Genomic DNA, 26,049 nt, shown 5'->3' with positions numbered 1-26,049 from the left:
AAAAACCCTCAAGGAAGTATAATTTGGTTTTTCAGTTGTCCCTAGGAGAGCACCTCTACACACCAGGAATGTCTTTAGCAGGGAATAAGCATGAAAGGAATACTTGCCATATGCAAGAGATTCAATATAGGAGCAGTAGCCCATGCAGTAATACCCTTTTCTCACATTTTATATAAATATCAATTCACAGTTGATATTTAGTTGTTTTGTCACTAATGGATTGTTACAGGTTTCTTTGGACCCACTTTGAATAGCTTTATCCACGTGCTTATGTATTCTTATTATGGACTATCAGTCATCCCTTCTATGCGCAAATATCTCTGGTGGAAGAAATACCTCACTCAGGCACAGCTGGTATGTATTTATTTTATCCTCATTTTTAACTACCAGAAATCCTCCCATATGTGAGAGAGGACTAAATGAACTATAGGTAAGCATTGTTATTTACACAATTAAGCCAGGTAGAATTGGAGTATAATGCAACTATCATACAGCCTAAGTCATTAGTGCATCTTGATATAATTAAAGGAAATTATGTTCAGAAGTGTTTTCTGTAGAAAACAAACAGTAGAAACTCTTTAGTCCACAAAATTCTGTTAGTTTTGAACCATTGCATAGAAAATGACTGCCCTTTAATTGTGAAAAAAACTGATTTAAAAGTCACAAAAATGTCTGACAGAGCCGGCCCCAAGACAAACCTTCCCTGCTGGCCAAAGCTGAGTCCATCAGCAAAGCTGGAGGTGAAAAACATAGCACAGCAGCTGAGAGAGAAGGTAGAAAATGGGAGAGAAACAGCCCTGCAAATACTCAGGTCAGAGCAGAAGGAGGGAATTAGCACCAAAACCTCCTCTGCAGCCTGTGCTGAACATGCTGGTGAAGCTCATGGCACAGCCCATGGAGGTCTACAGGGGAGCAGAGATCCACCTGCAGCCCGTGGAGGACTTCATGCTGCAGCCATGGACACGTCTGCCCCAAAGGAAGATAGAGCCAACAGAGAAATAGGCTCCTGTGAACCCTCTGGAGAGAGGAGCCCACCCTGGCACAGGTTTGCTGGCAGAATCTGTGACCCCATGGGGACCCATGCAGGAACAGCCTGTTCCTGAAGGACTGGGCCCTGGGGAAGGGACCAGCACCGGGCAGTTTGTGAAGAACTGCAGCTCATCGGAAATACCCACATTGGAACTCTCTCCCATGGGAGGGACCCCACACTGGAGCAGGGAAAGAGTATGAGGAGAAAGGAGCAGCAAAGGCAAAGCAATATGGGCTGACTACAAACCCCATCCCCCTGCACTGCATGGAACGAAGTAGAGGAGTCAGAAGTGAAGTTGAACCTGAGAAGAAATAGGGGCTTAGGGGAAGGTGTATTTAATTTTAATTCTTTATATTTTAATTTTATTTCTATATTATGTAAATATATAATTAAATATTCCATTTTGTTATTTATTTTAATTAAATATTAATTCTATTGACAATTAATAACACAGAGCTATCCTTCTGTGTTATTAATTAGTAATACTTGAAATTATTCTTCCTTAAGTCAAGTCTATTTTGCTTTTAACAGTAATAGGTACGTTTTATCAATTACCCTCCCTTCCTTTATCTCAATCCACAAATTCTTTTCATGTTATTTTCTCCCCTTGTGCTACTGAGGAGAAGGGAGAGAGCTGCTGGGTAGGCAGCTGGCAGCCAAGTCAGGTTAATCCATGACACAGTGGTACAGCTACAAAACATAAAATTATGTAAACAAACTTTAGGCAATACAGAAATCACCTGACTTCTAAAAGTCTGTTCCACCAGTTGCTGTACCTGAAGAGCTGAGCCACATCAAAAGTTTCTATCAACAAGATATAAGACTTGATATGAAATAGAGCTCCTTTAACTTTTTTTCCTTAGGGCCTGTTCATATTATTTCGAAGTTCAGATGTTTGTAGTGAGATTTTAAATGCTTGTGTAGATATTTGCTTAGCAAAAGCTGCTTCTTTGAGCTGAGACCATCCCTGCAGGTGAAAGACACTGCCCTGCTGGAAATGCACCTCAGTGCACTGGATTGAGGGCACACTTATCTGGCTAAGGAGAATCAGGTGCACCAGTGTGGGCTGTGGCTCAGAGTTCTAAATACAGACAAGTGTCTGCAATTTCTTCTGTCTCATTTTTGCTTCCTTTGTCCCTTCCTTGACTCCATTAATGCAAGTGATAGCCTGAACTCCTTGGACCTGAGTTTTGCATTTCCTGTTCAGACTTCTAAAGCTATTGCCAGGAGCCTTCAGAGTTTTCTCCAGTTTCTGTCCAGTAACAGACAAAACAACTGTGCCTATCTGGAAGACAGAATCACACCTACTAAATCTGAGAGGAAAAAAAAAAAGCTTCCCTTTTGTCAACTAGGCCTATAAACTTACTTTTAGAGACCTCTGATGCCTTAGGGTTTTATTTAATATTTATTTATTTAATATCACGGGAGCATTTTAACTTAACCCTCACACTGCATTCAGAGGTTACAAAGGGATAGTTTCAAGAGTACTCAAACTTTCAAGGAGCAGGACCAGGGGACATTGCTGTGTCTGATTTAACTAGTAGACCCTTTCTCAGCAAATACTCCTGCATTATCTTCTCTCCACAGATCCAGTTTCTGCTCACTATTGTGCACACACTCAGCGCAGCTGTGAAGCCATGTGGATTCCCATTTGGCTGCCTGATGTTCCAGTCCTCCTACATGGCCACGCTGGTCATCCTCTTCATCAACTTCTACATTAAGGTAAGCAGTCTTCTGAGAGCTCTCTAACAAGGATGGGGGAAACAGAACTTTTGGGGTAGCAGTCTGGGTGGACTCAGACATAGAATGATCATCAGTGCTTAAAATATATTAGTCTTAAAATACATACATCACTTAAGAATATCATGTCTGAGAGAGGGTTATTCAGAAGTGATGACCCCCTCATTGCATCTCAACTCTTCTGCACTTGTGACAACTCAGATACTGCATTCAGTACATAGGAGGTCTGAATTTGCTTTGGTAGGCAAATTTTTGAGTCTTTCTCCTCCTTAGGGAAAAACAAACAAACAAAAAAAAACCCCAAAAAAACAAAACAAAAAAACAAAAGAACAAGCCACCATACAGCTCTGTCTTTGCCTCGTTTACTTCAGCATCTTTTAGCAGGGAGTGCTCTAGCCTACCTGCATACATAAAGCTTTTTACTGTACAAGGCTTGAAATCTCTTTTGACATTGAGAAGTATTATGGCAAGGCTAGTAAAGTAACATCACCCACAGCAGAGAAAAGACTACAGTACCCTTAATGCAGTCTGAAGCAAATGCATACATCTGTATCAACAAACAGCAGACAAGCTCCATTTACAACAAACCATCAGCAGTGTTTTGGCAGGCACTAAATGAATCCAAGCATTTACTTTGGATTTTGCTTTTTTAGACATACCGGAAAGCACCTTCAAGAACAGCTGTAAAGGAAACCCCTGCCACAACAGAAATCAAGAATGGTTTCCATAAGGACTACTTTGCTGCTGCCAATGGATTGCAGAATAATAAGAAAGCACAATAAGTAAAGTGTTTCCTATGATTTTTTTTCTAAAGAGAAAAAGAAGAAAAAAAGACTGAATTACAAGCTTTAGCTTAAAACCTATTTGATTACATTTATCGGTTCTTTGTACCAGTCACTTATTAATGTACTGCTATTTAGATTTTAACAAAATGAGTAGAATTACTTGTCTTGTTAAAGATCACCATCAGAACAAAGAAAGCCAAGATCTTTCTCTCATGAAAAAGAAAACCTTTCTGATCTCTAATGCTGACACAAAAACGCCTTATGAAACACTTGATGGATAAATCCATCAATGCCTTCAAAAGGTTAGGACTCTGTTCAGACTAACATTGAGCACTTTCTGTGCATGCAAGAGGTCTTGAGACAAGGCTCCAGTGCACCCAGTACATCCAGCTGAACTGTGGCCAAGGCCAGAAAAATAAAGGAGGGGTGAGGGGAAAGGTGAGAATTGTACCTTTTCCATCACCATACCCCTCTTTCCTTCTCAGCAATTCCCCAAAGCACACTCCCTCCCCATGGACACCAGCAAGATACCCTTTGATCCTGTGGGAGCCCTAGGGAAGGACATGACAGAGGGCAGAGCCCAGGTACACTGTCCCATAGTTTGCAGCTCCATGCTCACTTGCTTTACACAAGGACAACCTGATTCAAATGCCAGGAAGACTGGCAGGAGCTTTCTGTTTCAGGGGGCTGGGCTGGTATCCCCTGGCACTGCCTGGAATGGTATTCTGAACATAGGGCAAAACAAGTCACTTTGGATGTGCTAAATTAATAGGAGTTCTAGGTAAGTGGATTTTGAAAGAAATAGGGTCTTAGGAACTTAAGGAAGATAAATAGGTTGAGTGTAAATGTGTGTAAAGTTAATCCTATACAAACACTGCTAATTCAAAGCAACCGTCATATCATATAATAATAGACTGGAAGATGCAGAAAATTCAAAAAGTGAGTTCAGCAATGGGCAAACCAGATTATACAGGTGGCAGGTGGACCTTACTCAGGCTAGTCCCTGGCTGGAGAAACAGATGGGACTAAGGCACAATCCTCTGGAGGGGGAAGCAAGGAGATATCTGCTGTCTGCAGTTATAAGGGAGTCTTTCTCCCAACAGTTCATCACCATCTTTGTTGCTTCAGTTCACTGCATTTACTCTCACTTAAATGGTTAGAAATTAAAAATACCCAGGATTAACTTTATGGGTCTGCCCTCACCCTTTTCTCATGTACCCCACTTTTCCTCTACTAAAAATAGACACAGACTTTTTTCTTCACCATGAAGTAGTTCTGATCTCTTCCATTCTCATGTATAAAATTGTCTTGACAAAACAACTTTTGGAGTCATTCCAGCCCAGAAAGTCCCTTGTGCTGAAGCCGTTCTGTAAAGGAAATGTGTCCTCTCACTCCTTCACCTTGCAGAGTCCCAGGGCAGGAGGAGGACAAAACACAAATGTAGCTACCACAGAGGGTCTATATATAGAGGAGGCTGTCCCAAATCCTGCTGCCCAATTCTTCTCCACCTCTAGAGGGTCAGTTATCCCCTCCAGATGCCCCCATTTAGATGATCTGCCATCAGGGGCTCTTGGAGACCGCAGGAATAAGGGCAGGAGGAAGGTGCGTCCCAGGGAGCAGTACGTGCACAGGGCAGCCAGCCTCAGCAGAAGCAGCTCGAGAGACCACAGCCATGAGGGCTCATGGATAGGAAGGGGCTGAGGAAGTGGTACAGTAGGGGAAGAAGAACAGATGGGGTTGTCCAGCAAAAGCAAGAGGAGAAAATGGCATGACGAAAGGTGTCTTGTGTCAAAGTTCTGCTTGACTGTGTGCTTGAAAGTCCCATTGAATGCCATCTGTCTCCAGTCAGTTCCAGCTCCACTGCAATGTGGACAAAAAACTTTTCTGCTCCAGCAGAAAACTGAAATTCCCAAAATGCTACAGCAGAAGCACAGTACCTCTTAGCACCCTGACTGCTGAATTACATCATCATGAAGCGGGTAAGCAAAAGAACTGCAATATTCAAACACTTTTACATCACCACACCAACCCAGACCTAACTGGTGTATATTCACATTTGCCTCTCCTCTTCATGAAGTTGGTCATGAAACCTCACTTAATGAAAATCAGTAGTTTTTTTTTTTTTATTTGACACTCAATAAGGGGGAAAGCAGCAACCCAAAAGAAAATACCCAGATAAAAAAAACCTAAGAACCCTAAATTCACAAAGCCTGGATGCTGCATGCATATACTCTTTCTCACTGGCCCTTCCAGAACCTTTACAGGTATTTCTGATTGATACTGCAAAAATCCTAAGATGTAAGAAATTAGCGGGTTTGACTGAAGGTGTTTTACACAGCCCTGAGTAAAGGGAGATCTATCAGAGCTCTTAGAAACCAGCTTGATACTGGAAGCACGATAAAGGCAGAGGAACTTGAAAGAGCTGACAAGACAGTGAACAAGACAAAGAGCTGGACCGTTCATCTAAGGCAGGCAACAAAAGGGTTGTGTTGTCCAGCATGGATTTTAGGCCGAGTGGAGTCCATAATCTTTTGATGGCAAAGCGTGCATTTGACTATCAAGGTGGAAAGCGTCAGCTGTGCTAAGTGTTAAAGTTTACTACGGCTATCAAACCCACAAATATTGTCGTTTGTTTTGTTGAAACCTCATTCAAAAGAAAAGGAAATAAATAAATGCCTTACTTGAAATTCAAAGGGCTGGGAAAAAAAAAAAAAAAAGAAAAAGAAAAAAAAAAAAATGGAAGAAGAAAAAACCAGAAAACAGAGATGGTCTCAGACCTTGCAGATCCAGATCAGCCAGGAAGGCTGGAATCAGGTATGTTTAAAATTCTTCAGATATGTCTTAACATCTTCAAAATGCCACAACTTTGAAGAAAGAGAAGAATGACTTTTTAAACTGATTTTCCTGTAATACATAACACTGTAAATAAACAAATTTTACTATCAGGCTGTCTCCACTCCTCCTTAAGGCATCACATTGGGCTGGTAACTGGTTACTTGAAGCTACTTTTCTTCTCCAAATTTTTCAGAAGTGTTTTAGGGCATTCCCATCAGATTCAAAAATACTCTTCATAACTTTATACAATACCTTCAGTGGAGTTGGTGTAAAGCTTCCGTGCAGTTTTTTACCCCTCTACCTATAAAAAACTTGGGCTTTTGAACAAAGATAACATTGAAGTAACTTGTCTGTTCAAAGCTTATACTTACCCTTCAAGTCTTAGTTTGATTATCAGATTGTTTTCAGTTCAAACATGATGGTAGAAAACAGGGAAAAGACAACAGAAAAATCTCAAGATCTCAAAAATAAAAATTTGAGATTGAAAATACACAACAGCTCTCAGCTGTTCCTAGAAATGTGTCTATTTTCCAGTGCACTACCCTCTTAGACACAGTTCTACTTGTGCAGAGGCAGGACCTGTCCCTGTGTGTTCCAGCTGACCTCATCACGCCTTGCAGAGAGCAAGGTGGGCTGTCCCCAGGCCAGGGTAAACACACACTGCTCCTCTGCTCATTTCCAGCCACAGAGGACGTGCCTTTCTCTGGCTTTACGGCAGCCTTGACATGAGGTAGCTGTAGCCCTTGGATGGGCCACTGCACTGGCACAGAACGTGCAGGTAAACAAACATTTGGCACAGCATCATCCCCTGAAAGAGATGCAGCATAAATAGCAGGGGTTACAGTCAGTTTAACATTAAACGCTATTTAGAGCTTAAAAGAGGTAAAGCAATTATCCTTAACCAGAACTTCTATATTTCCCATTGCTTTTTCTGGGTAATGATGCATAGTTTTTGCACCTCAGCACATACATCGTTGTTCTGGCTCAGAAATGTCAAGGAAATTGAACAGGTTGAAAATTGAACTATATCTATTTTCACTGAGAGGAAGAAAGGAAAAGAAATATCTGGATTAACAGCACTTTAAAAATCACGAAGTGGGAAGAGCAAAGGAAACCTGCCAAGGTCCGCTACCTACCTTCCAAAAGGTAGCTTTAGGATAACCCAGTTACACATCTGTTGCAGAAACCAAATGGACTTTAAACCCTCAGAAGGTTTAAGCTCAAATATGTTTAATTGACCCAGCAGTGCAGGAAGTGGTATGAGATGGGCTGTCCAAGGTCAGAAAATGTAATTTCTGTCCCAGATGCAGTCTCCAAACACTTCTACTGCCTACAGATGGAAAGACCATTAGTAAAGTCCAAAATTTTCACCTTAGGCAGTTCAGAGGTTATAAAGCTGGAATACACTGAGCTTCTCAAAAGCTAAAGTGTTTCATATGAGGGGATAGATGGCTGCAGGTGTTGAAGGTATTTAAGCAGTGTGACACCCCTTTCTGCTCTCCCACAACCATCATTAAAACAGCCTTCTGGGGTTCAGACTCTTCCAATAAAATAGTTAAAACCAAGTGTAGGTGCATACAACATTATGGCAATTTTTACTAAGTAAGGAATGCTGATTTTTCCTTTATCCACTCTGAAGTGCTCAACACTCATCTTCCAAGCTTTATAAGTTACAGGTTTGCAGGGATGCAACAAAAAGAGGTACAGAAATAAGACGGATGCACTCTGTAAGTTATCTAGCAAAGATACTTGGACAAAAATCATTCCCAGTTTTTTACAGTTACAGGAGACACCAAGAGAGCCTTCTGCCAACACACATGAAGGGTGAGGAAGTATAGCGAAACAAGTGTTTCTGCACATCTACTTCACAGTGCTGACAAAACTTAAGTGCTTCGCAGCTTCAACTTTAAAGAGCAATGAATCCATCAAAGACCTCAGATTAAAAAAAAAAAAAAAAAAAAAAAACCAACAAAACAACACAACAACCACCACCTCAAACCAGAGAGACATCCCATCTCATCCTCTTCCTATTTCAAACCTTCCCTGTGGGCAGCAAACTGTTTGGAGATGCAGATGAGTGAGCCCAAAGAGACCAACATCCATCCCAAAGGAGCTGACACGTGCCCCAAGGGTGCCAATGCCAATTCTGAGCGCCGTTTCTGTGGCTTTGCAGAGTTCAGTGCGCAGGAACAGCCACAGTTCGGGCAGCTTATCTCAATTGTTAGGTCTGCTTCACCTCAAGCACCTTGATAGCCCAGGTTGCATCATCCTGGTGGTCCAGGTAGTCAGGAATAAAATCACAGAATATAGGCATTTACATGAGATTTAGTGAAAGGCTCACCTTTGAACTTAGGAGTGGGAGCAACACAGCACACGGCATCCCTTTACATTCATCGGTGTGAACTCTGGATCACAATAAGCAGCAACAGGGCAGTGCAAGCCTTATCACACTCCTACAGCCAGAACCTTGGGCTACAAGTCAGGTAGTAAAAGCCCTTATCCTGGGTTGGCACTGTTTTGTTTCTAGTTACAGGGAAATGTGGAACGTTTTCCCCTGCCAGGACCTTGGAGTTGCTGTGGGAGGAGGGGGAAGGACAGGGACCTATCAGAAAGCTGGCCAAGATATTGGTGGCTGATTTAACCAGTGAAGATGCCAAAGGTGACTTCGGGAAGCACACATTTAAAACACTCACACCCAGGAAAGAGCTCTCTTTCTATTGAGATGGCCATGAGGTAGCATCGTGGGCGGCAGGGGGGCTGGGTCAGGCCTTGGGGGGCTGCTGGATGAATGGGATGAGCAGCCCGGGTTGGGCCTCCTTCTCCCGGCTGCCGGCAGGAGAGAAAAAAGAGCAGCTCAGCAATGCCACGTGCTTACGGCTTTGTGGCAGCTCTGAGCCGGGCTGACCTGGATGAGACCTGGGGGTGGAAGAAAGGACTTCCACCAGTTTCCCTTATCGGCACAGCTTCGCATCTTTACAGCCCTGCAACCCGGGGCAGGGAGCACATGGCCACTGCAAGCCTGGGTGGATTTAACACTTTCCTAGCAACATGGAGCTTCCAAAGCACAACCCTTCCTTGAGAGAGAGAAGAAAGAGAACAGAGGGTATGAAGAACAGACACTGCATAAAGTCAGTAGATTAGAAGTGAAAGAACTGATAATATTACTAGAACAGGATTGAAGAAGTGGACATTTTTAACCAGAATTCTCTGGGGCAAACTATGGAGAAATGGACTGTTCTTTGCAGCATCTTAGTGTTGTTGGGGAGAATGCTAACTCTAATCAAAATTGAGGACTGATGTGATTGAGATATAACTGAGAACTTTAAAGCCCCCACTCCTGGGTTAAAAGGAAGTCTCAGCCTTTGAGACAAAGATGATTTTAGACTAGAAGAAGTATTCGTAAATAGTACCCCAGATACACTAAGAAGCTTTGCTGATAGAACATCACAATCTGCAGAAACTCCAGGCGATTGCAGATGTGTGACATTGGGAGCACTGGACTATTTTGTCTTGTAGCAAATGTCTCCATGAAACTCCAGAGAGACTCTTCTGCTAAAGTAATGTGCTGGCTTGAAGGCAAAACCAGCAAGACTCCAAGTCAGAAAAAACCAATTTAATAGGAGAGAAAAAAAAAGTAAAATAAAATAAAACACACACAATGGTACAAAAGATCACTGACAGAGTCAGAATACAACCTGACACCGTGGTGGTAGCAGTCCAGATGAAGCAGTCTTGTTAAAGCAGTGTTCCTGCAGAAAGGTCTGGTAGCTCTTGTCCTCTGGGAATGCCTGTGCTGTCCCAGATGCCAGATTATATCCAGGTGGGAATGCTTGGCTCCTCCCCCTGGACGGAGCATCTCACAATGGGCTGATATTTTTTCAGTCTTGCAATGGGTCCTTGATTGCCCACTAAACAGAGATAGCTCCTGGAGGGAGTTATCTATGAGTCATGCAGCAGGGCATTGATGGGCCATTAACAGAAGATAGTCTGGAGGCAGGGGGCAAGGGAAACAGTGCACAACTTAGTTTCAACATTTCACGTAGATGGTGATAGAATACATACTTTGGGCACATCTTACATTGTAACCTAGGACAAGTAATGAATGATTATGTTTAAATAGTGAAACTGACTGAAAATCACAAGTTGTGTCTTTCTATAGTGTTTTATAAGAAAATTAATAGTTTGTAGGGCGAGGGAAGAGTGTTTTGAAGTTTCATTCTGTTTTAGTTTGGGTTTTCTTTTTCCCAACTTTCTTCCCTTTTTTTTTTTTTTATTCTTTTAGTGTGTGTTAATAAAACTATTTTGTTAATTTTTAAGCTTGAGCCTGCTTTGTTTTTTCTCCTAATCTCTCTCCCACAGAAAAAAGAATCAACACCAAATTTGGCAACCAGAATTTAGTGAACATAAAACCACTACAGCTCCAGCTTCAGGTCCTGGCACATCCAGGCAATAGGATAATGATAGGATCAGATTATTCAGGCTCATATCTTAAAGCCTGTTTTGGTTAATGACACTGCTGGGGCCATCAGTGTGCCAACACACTAGTGGGACCAGAGCATGCCAAAAACTGTTGCCAAGATGCAAAACTGGTTTTACCAGGTTCAAGCACTGCTGCGCCCATAGGTTATGGCTTCAACTCCCAAAAGTCACGGCTGCTTCAGCTGAGTGCTTTGAGAGCCTAGAATCAAATGGCAGCTGTAAGGACACTGAAGAGTTGCAGGGGGATGCAGTGTAGCCAGATCACTAGGGCCAGCCCTCAAAGAAATGAGCACAAGCCAGTGGATGTGAAATCAGCATTCCAGCCCTTCGTATCAGGAATAGGAGGGGGTAGACCAGTAGATCTGAACCTTTGGAAAAGGCAGGGTTGAAGTGGTATTTTCTTTTAAACCACCCCAGGAGAAAAGCACCAAGTGTGCCTTGATGTGGATGAACTAACTTCAGCTCATGCCAACCCCAGTCAGGACTACTTAAGATAAAGGAATAAGCATAAAATAGTAAAGCAATGGCAGCAGCAGCTCCTTGCTGTTCTCTGTGCTCATACTACCCTGTGTGACCTTCTCAAGCAGGAACAGCATCAGCTCTATTTCAGTTATGAAACAAACCCCTGTCAGGGTTTGGGGCTTTTGTTATGAAGGTACATTTTGTGCAGGGGAGGCTTCCCTCAACTCTAACCCACACAGCAATCTGCATTTGGTTCTATAAGTAAGGAAGTAGAAACCCAAAGCCTGGAAACCTGCCATGGTTCCACAAATTCAGTAAGGTGCATTAGCACAAATGCTGTTTTTGCAAGAACACGCTCCTTTGTGAAGAGTGACTATATTTTGGGGAACTCTGTCACACTCTGTCACAGCAGAGGACAATAGTAGATAGCATGGGTTATCTGCTGCTTACTTTCCAGAGACCTGTGATGCTATTTTGTCTAATCCTAGCATTGTTCACTATATTCTAAACTCTCCTTGGAGCCAAAAGTCACTGGCTGCAAAAGTAATTTCTCCTGCCATTTTCACTTCCCATTTTCTGTTCAGTTCTCCAAATTTCTTTCCCTCTGCTGTCTCCAGCTTGCCATCAGGCATCTGGACAATACATCCCTTTCTGCTTTCAGCTCTGCAATCCAGAATTAAGTGGCAATGGTGTCAAGCCAGCAGCTCCTACACTTGAACACACACAGGAGAAGCTATACCTAACACATCCTGTGCAAGGTGCACAGGACTCTAGGGTACCTTTTCAGACACTCACAGAGCATCAATTCGAAGGAAAGAGTGAGACTGTCATCCTATGCCAACAATTTTTTACTTTGAATCAATTGTTAAGTGCTTTTACACTTGATAAAGATACTAGCAGAACAGTCAAAGCCAATATATCCATGAATTTGATAGCTATATCATTATCTTTAGTTAATTTTTTAAATTTCTTTGATATATGATGGATCCAATCTTGCAATTTTTTCAGAAAAACTTGTTATCAATACAAGGGTCACAACTAAACCACTTAGCACTATATATTCTTTTTAGGCAGAAAAAGGATCAACATAATGCTTTTTCCTCTTTTTTTCTTTTCATGTAAAAGAGACTTCACAGAACCATCTTCTCTATGCTGCACACAAAGTGCTCAAATGTCATGTGAAATAATGAATTCAGGGATGTGCTAGTCAGAAGGAACAATGAACACATTTTCTTCTGCCTTCTTCACTGGGTTTTCATACTGCAAGAAAGAATAAAAAAAAAGGTAAGAAAAAGCATCACAAAAATTTATACAAACATTGAAACGATACAAGATACGAAATGGTAAAGATTCTGGAAGCACAATTTAGACTCAGCTCTTAATTCTCAAGCACCTACTCTGGAACAAGTGCTGAAGGATGAGCAGTTCCCATGACACAAGTGCTCCTTTCTCAGCTCTGCTGCTCTTTAGGTGTCATTCAGGAGCACCTGCATCCCTCAGCAACTCAATGCTCATAATGGAAACTTTTCCCTTTGGACCGGCTCATGATTCCAACTTTAACTGCTAAAATATACAAGCCCTTGGTTTTCACCATCTTTTCTAATATCCCAGGCCCTGTCCACTGTGGTGGCCACAGGAATTGTTGTTCCTTCAATACAGGGAGATTTATCAGCCCTGTGAAGTGCAGGCACATGGCATTCCACACACAGCAGTAATCCATCAGTCTTATTGCAGAAATGCTAAACTCTCAAAGCTATCAGATCTGCATAAAGACCTGGAAGAGCAGCAGTAACAAAAATACACTTCCATCTGATGGGTGAACCAGATGGAAACTAAGCATTGTATCAAAGTTAACAAAGTATTTGTCTTAATTGACAAATTAAAACAAGGGCATAAAATAGTGATTAGACTCTGGAGAGCTTAAGAACTTCAACAGAATATTTAACCAGGATGTAAGTTAAATTAAAAAAGATTGTTTGTTTAAAAAACAAACTTGAATACATCAAGTCTAGAAGTTACCAGATCTAAAAATTAGATGAGAGAAAATATACGAGGTATTGTTAGACTGCAGAGCCCTTAGCCAAAGATTGTCATGAATGCACAACTCTGAGGCTAAATGCATTGAGGGTCGCAGACTACACAGAAACTCCCCCAGACTGTGAACCCAGGAGAAACATCACTACCTGATGACCCTTGTCTTCTCCCCTTGGCAAATACTGTTTGACTTCTTCCCCTTGTTAAACATTTCTTTCTCAATGCTTTCCATGCATCAGGACCAGAGGTCCCACAAAGAACTAACCCTGCAAAGCAGCCAACCAAAGGCTTCCCCTCGCAGGACTTCAGTTTCATTTTCTCCCTCCCAATACCAGGCCAGAGCTCAGTCCCTCATCCACAGGGAGCTGTGTTTGTATCACACATACCGTTGTATTCTGGACAGTGTCGGCAGAACTCTTTGCTGTTTCGCCCAGGGCTGAGTCCACAGATTCAATTCTGAAAGAAAAGTGATCTTAGCTGGTTTTTCATGAAGCACTTACTGATGAAGCTTGAACAGCTATATTTACCACCAAAAAGAAACCTGAGATCGGCAGGTTTTTGCTCAACATTTATACCAACAGTGTCGTTTATACCGCAAATGATCACTTCCTCCCGCCCCTCTGACCCCTAGACACAGTCCTGTAGAGAAGATGCATTGCACATTGTTCCAGATCCTGGAACAGCCCCCCTGTGCAAGGTTCCTCTCCTGCACAACTTCCCATACAGAGTTCCCTCATTACACTCTAATTCCAATTGAAAACCTTCACAAGGCTGCAAAAGCTCCATCAGTGGACATCAAGTGAAGATGCCGTACTAGGTTTAGTATCCTCTCCCATCTGTCAGCAAGGGTAGCACCAGCCTAACCAGTGCCCTCTATGACCATCAGAGGACTTGTGAGCATACAGGACAGCTGGCAGAGACGTACCTTTGCTTTTGCTGGTTGCAGAAATCATTCAGTTTGAGCAGCTGTGCATTCCAGAAATCCTAAAAGGACCCCCAAAGAAAGCCCCTGTTACCTGGGAAGTGGCACCTTTTCAGGCTGGCAATCAAGAAGCTGTACACACCAGTGCGTCTTTCTCCATGGCTGCCAGAATTTGAGTTTCCTTCTCGAGGTTGGCAAGCTCTTCAACAACAATCTTCTGGAAGGTCTCAAATTTATTCAGCCTAGTGACGGAGAGCAGAAACAATTTTGCCACTTCAATGTGCAGTCTCACAAGGTGAGACAACCCCTTCAGCACCAAACCTTCCTTGAGACAGAAGAAAATTGCACTACTGAACTACATGGGGCAGATTTATTCTCCAATATGTCACAGAGTATGTAAATAGCTGCGCCAAAGTCACTCTGCAGATAAATATGGCTCAATAGCCTGTCCCAAATAGCCGCCAGCAACAGAGGACTGGGACAGAGCATACAAATGGATTCCCAGCACAACATTTACACTGCATGCTCCCCCAGCCTCCAGGGAGTTCAAAGATTTCCTGTGCTGAAGGCCACTAAGGTACCTTCCAACCCAAACGGTTGTGTGATTGCATCTTGACACAAACAGCCTCTATGGATTTGATATGCAGCAACAGTGTTCCCACAGGATGCCAGCAATTTCTAAACCTTAAGAAAGGTTGTGGTTGCAACATCCTTATTGACTTGGGTTTGCCATGATCCCCAGCTGCATTGAGGTAGGAAAAATTTGGCACTATCCTATGACCCTGGTTAGAGCCAAGCTACATACTTGGCAACCAAGAATTGAATCATCTCACTGCCATCTACTCACTCTTATCTTACACCACAAAACATCCCATTTTTTTCTTTTGGAAATCAAACTTCTCCATGTACCTTAGCAACAGCAAATCCTACTCAGAGAGGTCCCACTGATATCAGGGTTTTTTCACTTTAAAGACTTATTTTATACTACATTTGATCTAAATCCTAAAAAGTGGATGTGTAATAGATACAGAGAGCTGATAGACTTGCAAGTACTGTATAAGATGCGTCTAACTTACACCAGATCTGTAAAGATTAGAATTTATTATTTTATCTACCTCCTATCTAAGAAATCAGGATCTGAGAGATGCTTGTTTTTCTCCTCCACTTCATTAAGCAAGTCACACCCTGGCTTCTTCCTTAAAAGATTTAGAAAGAGAAGCTACTAAGTTGATGACAACCAGAAGACAGTCCAAGGACTGCTCCATCAACTGCTTGTAACTCAAGCTGGCTTTGCATTAATTAACCCATCCTCTCCTCCTACAGGAAAATTAGGATCAATCACAGGAGTTATACTTCTGAAACTCTTCTTGCATAAAAGCAAAAAAAAAAAAAAAAAAAAAAAGACACACACAAGCTATTTTGCCATACAAACAATAAGTGCAATAACCAACTGTCAGGTTGGCTTTCCCTGTCAACCAAAATTGACACTAAACTGGAGCTGTTTTTAGCCAGCACCAAACCACAGACCACTCACCTACACTTGTGTATTTGGTTCAGCAGGGCAGACAAATTCTTCTCTGAAGATCTCAGGGCATCCTGTGTGTTGATCTCAATCCTTTTGTACCGGGACTAGCCATGGGATGCACAGTTAGAGACAGACAATGGCTCAAGCCAAAACCTAGATGTCTAGCTTACAAAATCTTTCCCTGGAAAACAAGTTCCTCTGCAGGTTTCCATTCATCTTAGCAGAAACCATCTTAAATCAAATTTAATCTGCAGTAAGATGACACGCATTGGTGCTGCAGATGCGATCTGATTTAACTCAGTCACAACAGTTACACCAACAAGCCTCGATGTAACCCATGTGACCTCAGGGCAGTGTTAAGAACAACCTAAAATTCCCTTTATGCCTTCCCTGTAACACTTCTCAGAATATAATATTTCTGTAGAATACTTCTAAGAGCTCCAGATTAACAAACACTGCCTCTAAAGCCCTACTCTTGAACACAAACTGAAGATGTAATATTTGCACCAACTCTCCCTGAGATAAAAAGGTGATTTGACATAACGTGATCAATTACCACACATGTTGAAAGAGCTCACATTACCCAGAACAATTTCTTCAGCTGGCCAATAAAGTTTTCAAAGGCAAAAATCACTCCTGAATCACTCAAGTCTTCATGGAGCATCTTGGGAAAAAACACATCATCTAGGCTATCATCCATTTCCTGACCTAGGAGGAAGTACATGCCCAGTTACCACCATTGCTGGAAGACTTCCTGGAATATTAACCTTGCTGCTGCTGAAGGGATCATCATTCATGTGAGCAATAACTTCTGCTACAGAGCTGGAATTTGGGGGTTGTTTTTCTGGAGCTCACAAGAAGGAGGGAAACTGGCTCAAAAATCCCCAGAGAAATACTTATTAGAGAGCAGCAGGGAAGGACAGGCACAATAGAGCAACACAAAGAGCTATTTACAGATACTGAGGCAAATGCAGAGAATAAAGGTGAAAAATAGTCAGGCCACCACTGTTTTCTGTCTTCTACTTGTGTATTGCAGGGAAAGCCTGATCCTCTCGTGCTCAGAATTAGCAGTATTTTGCAGTTACTTTGTCCATTACCTGCATGGTTTTTTTTTTGTGGTTTTTTTTTTTTTTTTTTTTTTTTTTTTTTTTTTTTTTTTTTTTTTTTTTTCCAGCTCCTGTGTTCGATAGTTTTTTAATAGCTCTGGAAAAAAATCACTATTAAGATAGACTAGGAAGTGTGGATGTCATGGAGCAGCTGACTAGTGGAACCCAAATTTCCTTATTCACACCTCTACATACACAGTATCCACTGTCATTGCCAGTGCTGCAGTACCTCCTTCTAATTTTGTTTTTTTGATTTTGGAAAAGTTGGCGTCTCAACAAATACATCTCCAAGTTTCCATGTGACTATGATTTCTACCACAAGAAAAGAAAAGCTGAAAGCATTTAAGCCCTTCACCTTAGTTATAAACCAGATTTTACCTTTCTGGATCTCCACTTCCCCTTCTACTAAATCAGAAATTTTCTTTGGTGTATGGTTAATCTCAGAGGGCAAGTGATTTTCCTCCAAAGTAGAAAATTTAGGCTTTTTTATGATAGTGTCACTCAATGTATCTAGAAAGAGAACAGAAGAAGTTTCAGAAGAAATCTGTTCTTTTGCATGAGGTACATGACAGTGCCTGCTCAAGGAGAAACCACCACTGGAATTGCCCATTCTTCAGAAAAGGAAGCAGCCTCATTTTATGGTCTGGCATCACACAGGACAGAATAAGACTTCACCTGCATGCATCTTCCCTCGCAAAAGCAGGGAACTAGCCTGCCTAGTGTTATACAGGTATTTGGAAAGCTTCCACATCTCCATCTTAAAGATAATTTCCTTTCTTGGCCTGCTACTCTAACCATCAAAAATTTCTGGTGTCCAGCTTCTTCCCATCCTCTTTTCCAACCCATGCTCTCAAACTGCTTATGAAAAAAATTTTTGAAAAGAAAATTGAATCAATCCAAACAATCCAAATCAAAGCTGTAGCCTCTACTTTAGGGGAAATTTGCTAAAATTTAAAGAAACAAAATAGACCTCCTCCTTTTGTCTCACTGTGCACTTTTTCTGAACTCAGCAAGTTGTCTGACAAATCATCTCCCTGGAGTCTCCACAGGGCAGAATTGAAGGTGGTGGGACCCAGAACAAGGGGGACAGTCAGACCAGTGGAAGAACCCTGAAATAGATTTAGGGTTCACAGAGAGTTCAAACAGTCAGAAACCACACCTGGAACTTCTGAGCATAACCCTGCTCATGCCTGTGCATGGTAACAGCTCTTCTCCAGTTGTAAGGCTGTACAGCAAACAGTGATAAAAATGAAGTCTTCGGCACCTATCTTCACCCCAAATTAAACAGATGTGTAATTGCAGTGAAGGTGTATTCCAAAAATGTTGGACAGGTAAAAGATAGACTAGGAACACCAACAGAGCCAGCTCACAAGAAAAGGGATGCATTTGGCCGAGACCAAATCTTCAGCGACTCACTTCGTAGTCACAACAGTAACTCAGACTCTTAGAACTACACCAGCACTGAGAATTATTAGGACGAAAACAACCCATTGCTGCTTGACTTGCTTGAAGTTCAGTTGTTTCCAACCACAAAGAAACTGTGCTGAACTTTTGAGTTAGTTTATGGAAGTTGAGTTTCATTTAAAAATGAAGATCCTGAAGTGCCACTTACCTATTAAAAAAGCTACAGCAGTAATAAGCATTATCCAATTCTCCATTTAACAAATACTTATAGTAGTGGTTTACACCTATGTTCTTGGGTATAAAGAAAATCAACAACTTGAAAAGATGCTTGTTTTGTTTAAACTGAAATTGCAGTCCATTTTTGAAACATTAAAAATCATCTTTTGTGTGTTTCTTGGGTCATTAGCTTGTAAATTCCCACCTACACTACAAGTCCCCCTGTAATCAAGGACAGGTTTTAAGAGTCAGTAATGAAGTCAGGAACATATGTAAAAGTATCTTACCACAATCTGTCATGATATACAAAACAGAGAAACAGGATTCAGAAAAAACCAAAACAAAACAACAAACCAAAAAAACTAAAAAAAGCCAGTGTTAATTTGTCTTTGAAAGGAAATAACAGCTTTGGCATCGCCTCTTTCTGCTTTTAACCAACCCTTCCACATTATCAAGAGTAACAAACCTGAGTCCTTCCGCTTGGTACTTTCTTCCTCTCTCGATAATTTACCCGCTGTACCATGAAACTCCTGAGGAGAGAAAGAAAACAAAATAAGAAGGTACCCACCCTGCAAACAAAGCTGCCAGGGTCTTGTCATGTTACGGGAAGCAAAGGGACATGATACACTGGTTTCAGGCAGAGGTAGCCTGACAGCAGACTGGAAGGAGGCTAAGCACTGCATTCTTCACCTGTGTGGTCTTCTCCACGCTACTGGAAGGGCTCCTGGTAGACAAACTAAGTAGTAGTGGACTCCCTCCAACATCCTCTGAGTGTGTTTCATCTGTGTGAGAAAATAAATGACACAAGCAACAGAGTCTGAATCCTGTATTGACTGGAAATCTCAATTTAACGACACAGAAAATAAACCCCAAGCCCTCTGCCCGCTCCTTTATCTCATCACACAGGGAAGAGGGGATGGCTTAGACTCAGTCCAAAGGCTGTTTTCCTGGTGGTTGTCAGTTAAGTTCATTCCTTCACCTCTCAAGAGCAACAGCTTATCTTCTCCTTGCGCAAGAGACTATCTACGTAGACAGTATATACCTCCCATAGCCATTATAAAGAAATATCACAAGGCAAATATTTATGGAAAAAATGTGAAGGAAAAGAGACAAAATCAAAAAGAAAAACTCAGGACCAAAAAGCTCATCCCAAAAGTACAGACTTGCATGTATCAAAACTCTTTTAATGCACTGAAGATTAAAATAAAAGTACCAGCCAAATTCACTGTGGGTAAATCATCTTCCTTGGAGCTCAATGTGCCTTTTTTCTTTAGTGTCTGCTTTTGAGCTCTTTGCCTTGATTCTCCCTCCTAAAACAAACAAAAAAAAGGTTTAAGCATTATTTAAACATTACTACAGAAGTAGTGTTGTTTTGGGGTGTTGTTTTGAGGGGAGAGTTTTTGATGACTGATTTGTTTTTTAAATATACTAAGAGTAGATACATATTTAAAATATGTCTGACACACTGATGGCTCTATCCAGCACCAAAGGAGACCCGTGCCCTGAAGTTCAATGCATGCAAGAATTCCACCTTTAGACATTGTAAATGTTTATTTGATGATGTTTTTCATAAGCAGAATAGAAGCATTGTAGTCAAGAAAGAGAAGTTTTCCAGGGGAAAATAAAAGCTTCTAGTGTGACTACTAGTTCTGGAGATTTTTTTCCCAGACTTTCTCTATTTCAAATATGTATGTACAAATATATATACAGACAAACAGATATATATTTCTTATGCAGCATTTAACATGAAGTTTACCACACATTTTCCTAAGATCTCGTCTGTTAGTCTCAACAGCACTTAGCAGACAAATGGCTCCATCAGAACATTTGAGAATTAAAATAACACCAGTTTATTTAATTCTTGCTCATTAGTATACAATTTACATTTTTAAATCTGAGGCGCTAAACCATGACACCTCCTTACCTTCTTTGACTCATTGTCGCTGCCACTACTTGCAGAAGATACTGGAAGCACTGCAAGAAGAAAAGCTTCCTTGGTTACTGGCAATGCAAAGTATGTACTTTACCCAGTTAACTGAGTTAGCCACAAGGCAAACTTTTCAGTTTTGGCTTCCTAAACAATTACAAGATAAAACTTTACTTCCATTAATTTTCAAAAAACCATCTTTCTTTAACAAAGACAGATGCAACGATGCAAACCTACACAACTCAGTGCATCCAAAGAAGCCAAAAAAGTAAAACAAACAAACAAACAAACCCCACACCAAACCACAAAGGACAGACTCGGCATCTTATATGACAGTCCCCAGGCCCGACATGTAGGCTGACACTGGAGTGAGAACAACTGCCCTGGAAACCCAGCATAAAGAATATTTCGAAGCTCAACTTTCTTCTTCTTTTGCTTTTTAATCCATACAGAATCCAATAGATTCCAATGATGCTAAGCAAGCATCATTTCCCCATGAGTGGGAGAGAAACATTCCATCTCATTCAGGGCGATTTGGTTTCCATTTGGCGGTCACAGCAGCAGACAGCCCCGGAGCACAGCTGCAGGGGTGGCCTGCTGCTGGTCAAGCCCAAGCAGAGAATACTATCAGAGATAATCACATCTGACATTCAGAGGACAGTTGGATTATTACTGCATAAACAGGGGAGCAGAATGCCCTGGGTCTGCAACCTGTGAGGTTTTTCGAGGTTTACTTGGCAAGTCAATGGTGTTTCTGGGGAGATGAGGAGGGGAAAGTTACAGGGAGGAGCTGTGGTAGTTTCAGAGATCTTCCTCCTAATGTGCTCAAGAGCACCAACAGAGTCATCAGCTCAGGACCCATGGGCTCTTCAACATCATCACACAGAGGGCTGCACCTACACAGTTTGTTTAGGTGCCAGATTTCCACCCGGACATTTGAATCCTAATTTGGGAAAGAGGCAGGAGCCCAGTTCCTTCACAAGGGTGTGCAATGCATCTCCTCCCTCCATGGGGCACATCTTGTTGCTGGCTTCAAAAGTCTGCTCTCCCCCACTCAGGAGAGCCAGGATTTGACCAAACTCTCCTTTTCCAAACAATCATCAGCATTTACTTCTCTGCAGTGCAGTACATCATCTATTGCTAAGTGTCTGTAGGAGGCTAAGCTTACCTTTTAATTTACTTCTCACTCTAGGTCTTTTTCGGGTGTAGTCGACAGATTTTGGCACCAGCTGTATCTGAGAGTCAAGGATCCAGCTTTTCTCGCTCTGAGCAGGGCTTGTATTCTCATTGTTGCTTTCAGAGAAAAGATGTTTCCTGTAACTGGACTAAAGACACAATTAAGTCCTGTTCACTCAAGCCTCTCAGCCGTTCCATTTCAGCTGCTACTAAGTTATTCCATTTCTTCCTCCCCACAGTGCAACAGGTAAAGCTGTGAAATCTGCCAAAACAACCACAGCCAGCTGTTGAAACAGATGTATAAAAATACTAAGAGGCAGATGCTTGCCTTTTGCCGGCAAGGGGGTTTTAGAGTAAAAAAAAAAAACTTGCCTCTCCCTCTCTCCTATGCCTAAAATAAGAGCATTCTTACAAGGAGGAAAGGCTCAGAATGTCTGAGCTGCATCCAGAAGCACATCAGGGGGAACAGGTAACACAGACCATATTCACTAGCTGGTCTGGCAGTGGTGGTGCGTCCTGAGCACTGCTTTCAAAACAACAGGCAGTATTTAGAGGCTACCAGGACCACATTCCTCCACCTTTGCACTGGATAGGCCTTAAACTCCAGCTTCTTTATGGGTGCAACAGATTTGTACAGGGAGATATACACAGCATTCAAATAGGCAACAACCAAAGACTCTAGGGATGCAAAAGCATAGACAACCTACCTGCCTTCTCCCAGCATTGTTTGATTCCTTTTTCTTGCTTCTTGTTTCGTAAGTCCTGCCAAGTAAGACGAAGACCCAAATTAGAGTAGCAAACACAGCAATAACACACCACAGCACTGCAGAATGGGCACAGACAAATGAACTGTCAGGATGCCCCTTAAGAGATCAGCAGAAGAACCAACCTGTTAAAGACCCAAATTTTTCTTTGCCTGGATTTTGAAAGTAGCAACTCAGATATCTAGAAATCAGCACTTTTTAAAATAAAAATTAATCTGCATACTTAGAGGCGGCAAGTACTTGGTAGCTTGCTATGACTGGAAGGCAGCCAAAGCAAGGCAGGGAATTCAAGGATTTTATAAAAATTAAATCAGTTATTTTGGCATATGGTCAGGAAAAGATGATTTTAAGAGTTAAAATCTTATTATTGTCAAAGTTTACAGGAGTCACTATTCTCTCCAGTAATCTTTATATTCTCAGGTACTAATTTAAGCATTAGTATAAATAACACCTGCAGATAGCATGGTAGCTAAGCAAGGAACTACTGTGTTAGAAAAATCACACAGCCTTTTGGATCCTAACTTAAATGATCTTAACCAAAGTATGAATGCTTATTCATAGCAAAAGGTTAATAAACACTGAATGTATAATCCTGTACCTCTGAATTTGGGGAGAAATTTTCTGGGCAAGAATCTTTCCTTTGGCTTCAGCCACCTGCAAGCAGAAAGTTGTCTTAGAGTCCAGTTGCCCCATAAAATACTCCACATATTGAAAGCATATCAGAATTCAGAAGGAAAACGGATTAGAAGACCTGCTCCGGTTTTTAATGGAATGGAATTTGTTGATTGAAACAGTGTCAGAAATTACAATAGACAAACATTTAAGCCTTAGTCATAGTTCCTTTCTCTTTTGCTTGGTTTGTGAACAATGCTCGTTTAGAGCACCAGCATCACCAGACCTGTCATTTGAATCGATAGCAGCGCTGGCAGCAGCGCTGTAAGCACGGCGCGGGGCCCCTGGACAGCCCTGGGACAGGCTGCTGGCACCGGGGCAGGGTGCCGTGGAGCAGGGATTTATGCTGACACCCAGTGGCAGTAGCAAGGATCGGGCCACGTCCAGTTTATAATACAGAGAAATTCGGCGTGTTCCAGTACCCACTGCCTCGCAATTAGCAGGCGCCAGTGACAGCCTCCACATCAGGGAAGAGGCTGAAAGCCAAAATGTTCGTCCAGCACAGCCACTTTGATGGAAGGCATCGGGAGCAGGTTCACAGATTCCTGGGAACACCCACACGAGGTGGTTTCAAAGTGATTCATTTTTATTCCTTTTTTTTTTTTTTTTTTTTTTTTTTTTTTTTTTTTTTTTTGAGAGTCTGAAAACGTAAGTCAAGCAGAATTTGCAACAAAAGTTTTGTAAGGACTGTGTTTTAACCAGGGGATTTCAGCTTGCAAAGCACAGCTTGAAGTGGATTTCAGTCTCTTCTGTTTAGCCTAGGAGGACAAAGTAGGTGCTCAGCAATCAGGAAAAGACAGAGGTTAGGTTGGCTTTCCATCAGAGACAGCCCGCAGCCTCACTGAAGCAACAGCTCAAATATCTGTTGGTGTTATCACACATTACCCACCACAAAATTTTCATAGTGATGAGCATTCTTGCCACCTTAAAAAAAAAAAAAAAAAAAAAAAAATCCATTCCCACCATACAGAGAAAACAAAACCAAAAAAAATCTCAGATTCCCAGTTGTCTGTCTTGCTATAACAGTGTGTCCATCCCTAGAGCATTTCTGCAGCAAATGATGTGCCCTGCTTCAAGCTACTACTCCATTAGGTGCTGAGCTTCTGTCTCAACTTTACCTTTTCATGACTTGAGGAGTCTGAGTTTTCAAAGTCATAGACTTCCTTCCTGCAAGACAACATAAATATGGCAGTGACATAAAACAGTGAAGGATTGCCCTATAGAATTTCATTAAGAACAGGGGGGCCATAGCATGTTTTTTTCTGAGCCCCCTCTCCTCAGAAACTTTATATGCCTGAAAGTTCTGTTTCCTAAGCTTCTAAAAAAGACTCCTTTCTATGTAGTCCTATTGCTTTCTGTCTTGTTTCTCCCTCTTTTAATAGTAACTTGTTTAAGAAATATTCTAAACATAGAAATTAACCTATTCCTATGTAGAGGATATTTTTTTCTCACATTACTGATAATAGCACATAGTAGGAAGAGGTAATGAGTGGAAATATAAAATGAGAAGCATTTTAAAAATTCCAATAAATTCTCTTTTCTAATATTTATTTAATATTTGGTCTCAAATCTCTTCTCTGTGTACATCTAGATCTTGTTTTCATGTCTTCCAACATTTAAACTTAACTGTACCTTTATGGCTTTCTCCAAATCGTAACTATTTCAAAAAAATCCTACAACAATTGCTCAACGTACAGTACATCTTCTTTTTTACTAGTAAAATAACGGAAAGACTAAAGAACTGAGATCCTGGCCAAAGCTTTCCGAAAGAAGGAAATGCTCCCTTCCAGGTGAAACACTAGAGGGAGCAGAATGACCAAGCTAAGAAGTGCTTCACCTCTCAACTTCTACGCTGCTGTTCCTGTTTTAAAAGCGGTATTTGCTGCATCAAATTGTCTTTAAAAACACAAAACAAAAAACTTCATGAAGCCCTGTGTCAAGTTCTTATTCTTACCTACAGTCAGTCAAAAAAATCATCTAAGCACTTGGGGTTTGGGGAGGTTTTTTGAGCTAAGAGACAGCAGGCTGAAACAGGAACCCCACGGAAGCCCCAGAACGGCAGCAGAGATCCTCACTCACAGTTAATTTGCCCTCCTGCTCAGCAGCAGGCATTAACTTGAACGCAACGCTTGGCAGAGTGTAGGAGGAGGGCTCAACAAGGCAGACTTTCAGTGCCACAGGCTGCATACAGCCTCCAAAATCTCAAATGCTTCTTCCTGCAGTACCCCCAGCTTTAAACAGACAGATGTGTGAGAGTGGGGGAAGGGGACAAATTCAGAAAGAGTCCATCCTGAAACCCTAAGACACATGACACCAAGGTACTGGGACAATATTGGAGAAACCTTAAATATTTGTCAAAGAAGCTAGTGCTCAGAACTCAACTCACTGGAGGTTTAGGGCTGGGCAAGGAAAAAGCCAACATGCCATGACATAGTACCACAGGGATGGAGGGCAGTTTTGGCAGACTAGGGTTAGCTTCTGAGATCTTTATCACTTTGGGGACCCAAAAAGTTCCACAGAGACAAGTTATGACCCTTCACATCCTCAAACCTGTTTTACTGCCTGTTCTAGGTAGTCAGGCTGCCTCGCACAGGGATGCTAGAAAAGGCCTAAAATGACTTGGTACACCAATTCCTGCATGGGCACAGGGCTTGTATGTCATACCTGCTACCAGCCCTCTTCTTGGCCAAATTTGTTTTCCTGTTTCTCTTTTTGCTGGTAGCATCCTTTGGTAAAGGAGAGAGTTGCAGTATCTGAAACAACAATACCCAAAGTCATGTTCTGAAGCTAGAGCCTGCCAAAAGCAGAGAAAAATGCCAGAAAACTTCCTTCCTCCCTCTACAACAATTTTCCAGGTGCAACTGTTGCCTGCAGTACTCTCCTACCACAAAGTATGGGACTCACAGAGCTGAAATTGTGGGGTCAAGAGGGTGGGGAGAGAAAAAGTAGCTCAAAAGCTTTGAATTCACTGT

At 41.7% G+C, this 26,049-nt stretch overlaps 2 protein-coding genes across 7 annotated transcripts in view; one reads left to right on the top strand and one right to left on the bottom strand.

Annotated features, from left to right (window-relative positions):
* The window catches only part of ELOVL2 (ELOVL fatty acid elongase 2), a 52,971-nt gene extending 46,471 nt beyond the window's left edge, over positions 1-6,500 (top strand). Inside the window, exons 6-8 of the mRNA XM_040062529.2 lie at positions 230-354; positions 2,618-2,752; positions 3,424-6,500. Coding sequence (XP_039918463.1) covers positions 230-354; positions 2,618-2,752; positions 3,424-3,552 — 389 coding nt within the window. The 3' untranslated portion in view covers positions 3,553-6,500. The remainder of the gene's footprint in view (positions 1-229; positions 355-2,617; positions 2,753-3,423) is intronic.
* Positions 6,501-12,163: 5,663 nt separating this feature from the next.
* Positions 12,164-26,049, bottom strand: part of SYCP2L (synaptonemal complex protein 2 like) — a 28,164-nt gene continuing 14,278 nt past the window's right edge. For 3 of the 6 annotated variants that reach the window (XM_058421124.1, XM_058421132.1, XM_058421128.1), the window contains exons 21-36: positions 25,742-25,830; positions 24,196-24,244; positions 23,004-23,059; positions 22,349-22,403; positions 21,634-21,790; positions 20,463-20,512; positions 19,752-19,848; positions 19,229-19,320; positions 19,005-19,068; positions 17,297-17,428; positions 16,396-16,520; positions 15,822-15,916; positions 14,430-14,529; positions 14,291-14,349; positions 13,752-13,821; positions 12,176-12,591 (exon numbers count right to left, since the gene is read on the bottom strand). In XM_058421124.1, coding sequence (XP_058277107.1) covers positions 12,535-12,591; positions 13,752-13,821; positions 14,291-14,349; positions 14,430-14,529; positions 15,822-15,916; positions 16,396-16,520; positions 17,297-17,428; positions 19,005-19,068; positions 19,229-19,320; positions 19,752-19,848; positions 20,463-20,512; positions 21,634-21,790; positions 22,349-22,403; positions 23,004-23,059; positions 24,196-24,244; positions 25,742-25,830 — 1,347 coding nt within the window. In that variant the 3' untranslated portion in view covers positions 12,176-12,534. Of the gene's footprint in view, positions 12,592-13,751; positions 13,822-14,290; positions 14,350-14,429; positions 14,530-15,821; positions 15,917-16,395; positions 16,521-17,296; positions 17,429-19,004; positions 19,069-19,228; positions 19,321-19,751; positions 19,849-20,462; positions 20,513-21,633; positions 21,791-22,348; positions 22,404-23,003; positions 23,060-24,195; positions 24,245-25,741; positions 25,831-26,049 lie in introns of all 6 variants that reach the window. The other 3 variants (XM_058421142.1, XM_058421125.1, XR_009208002.1) reach the window with 2 other exon arrangements.

The sequence above is a fragment of the Hirundo rustica genome, chromosome 1 (genome assembly GCF_015227805.2).
Source record: "Hirundo rustica isolate bHirRus1 chromosome 1, bHirRus1.pri.v3, whole genome shotgun sequence".
Classification (NCBI taxonomy): Eukaryota; Metazoa; Chordata; class Aves; order Passeriformes; family Hirundinidae; genus Hirundo; species Hirundo rustica.
The sequence above is the reverse complement of the archived record's forward strand: the minus strand, read 5'-3'. Positions and strand labels throughout refer to the sequence as shown.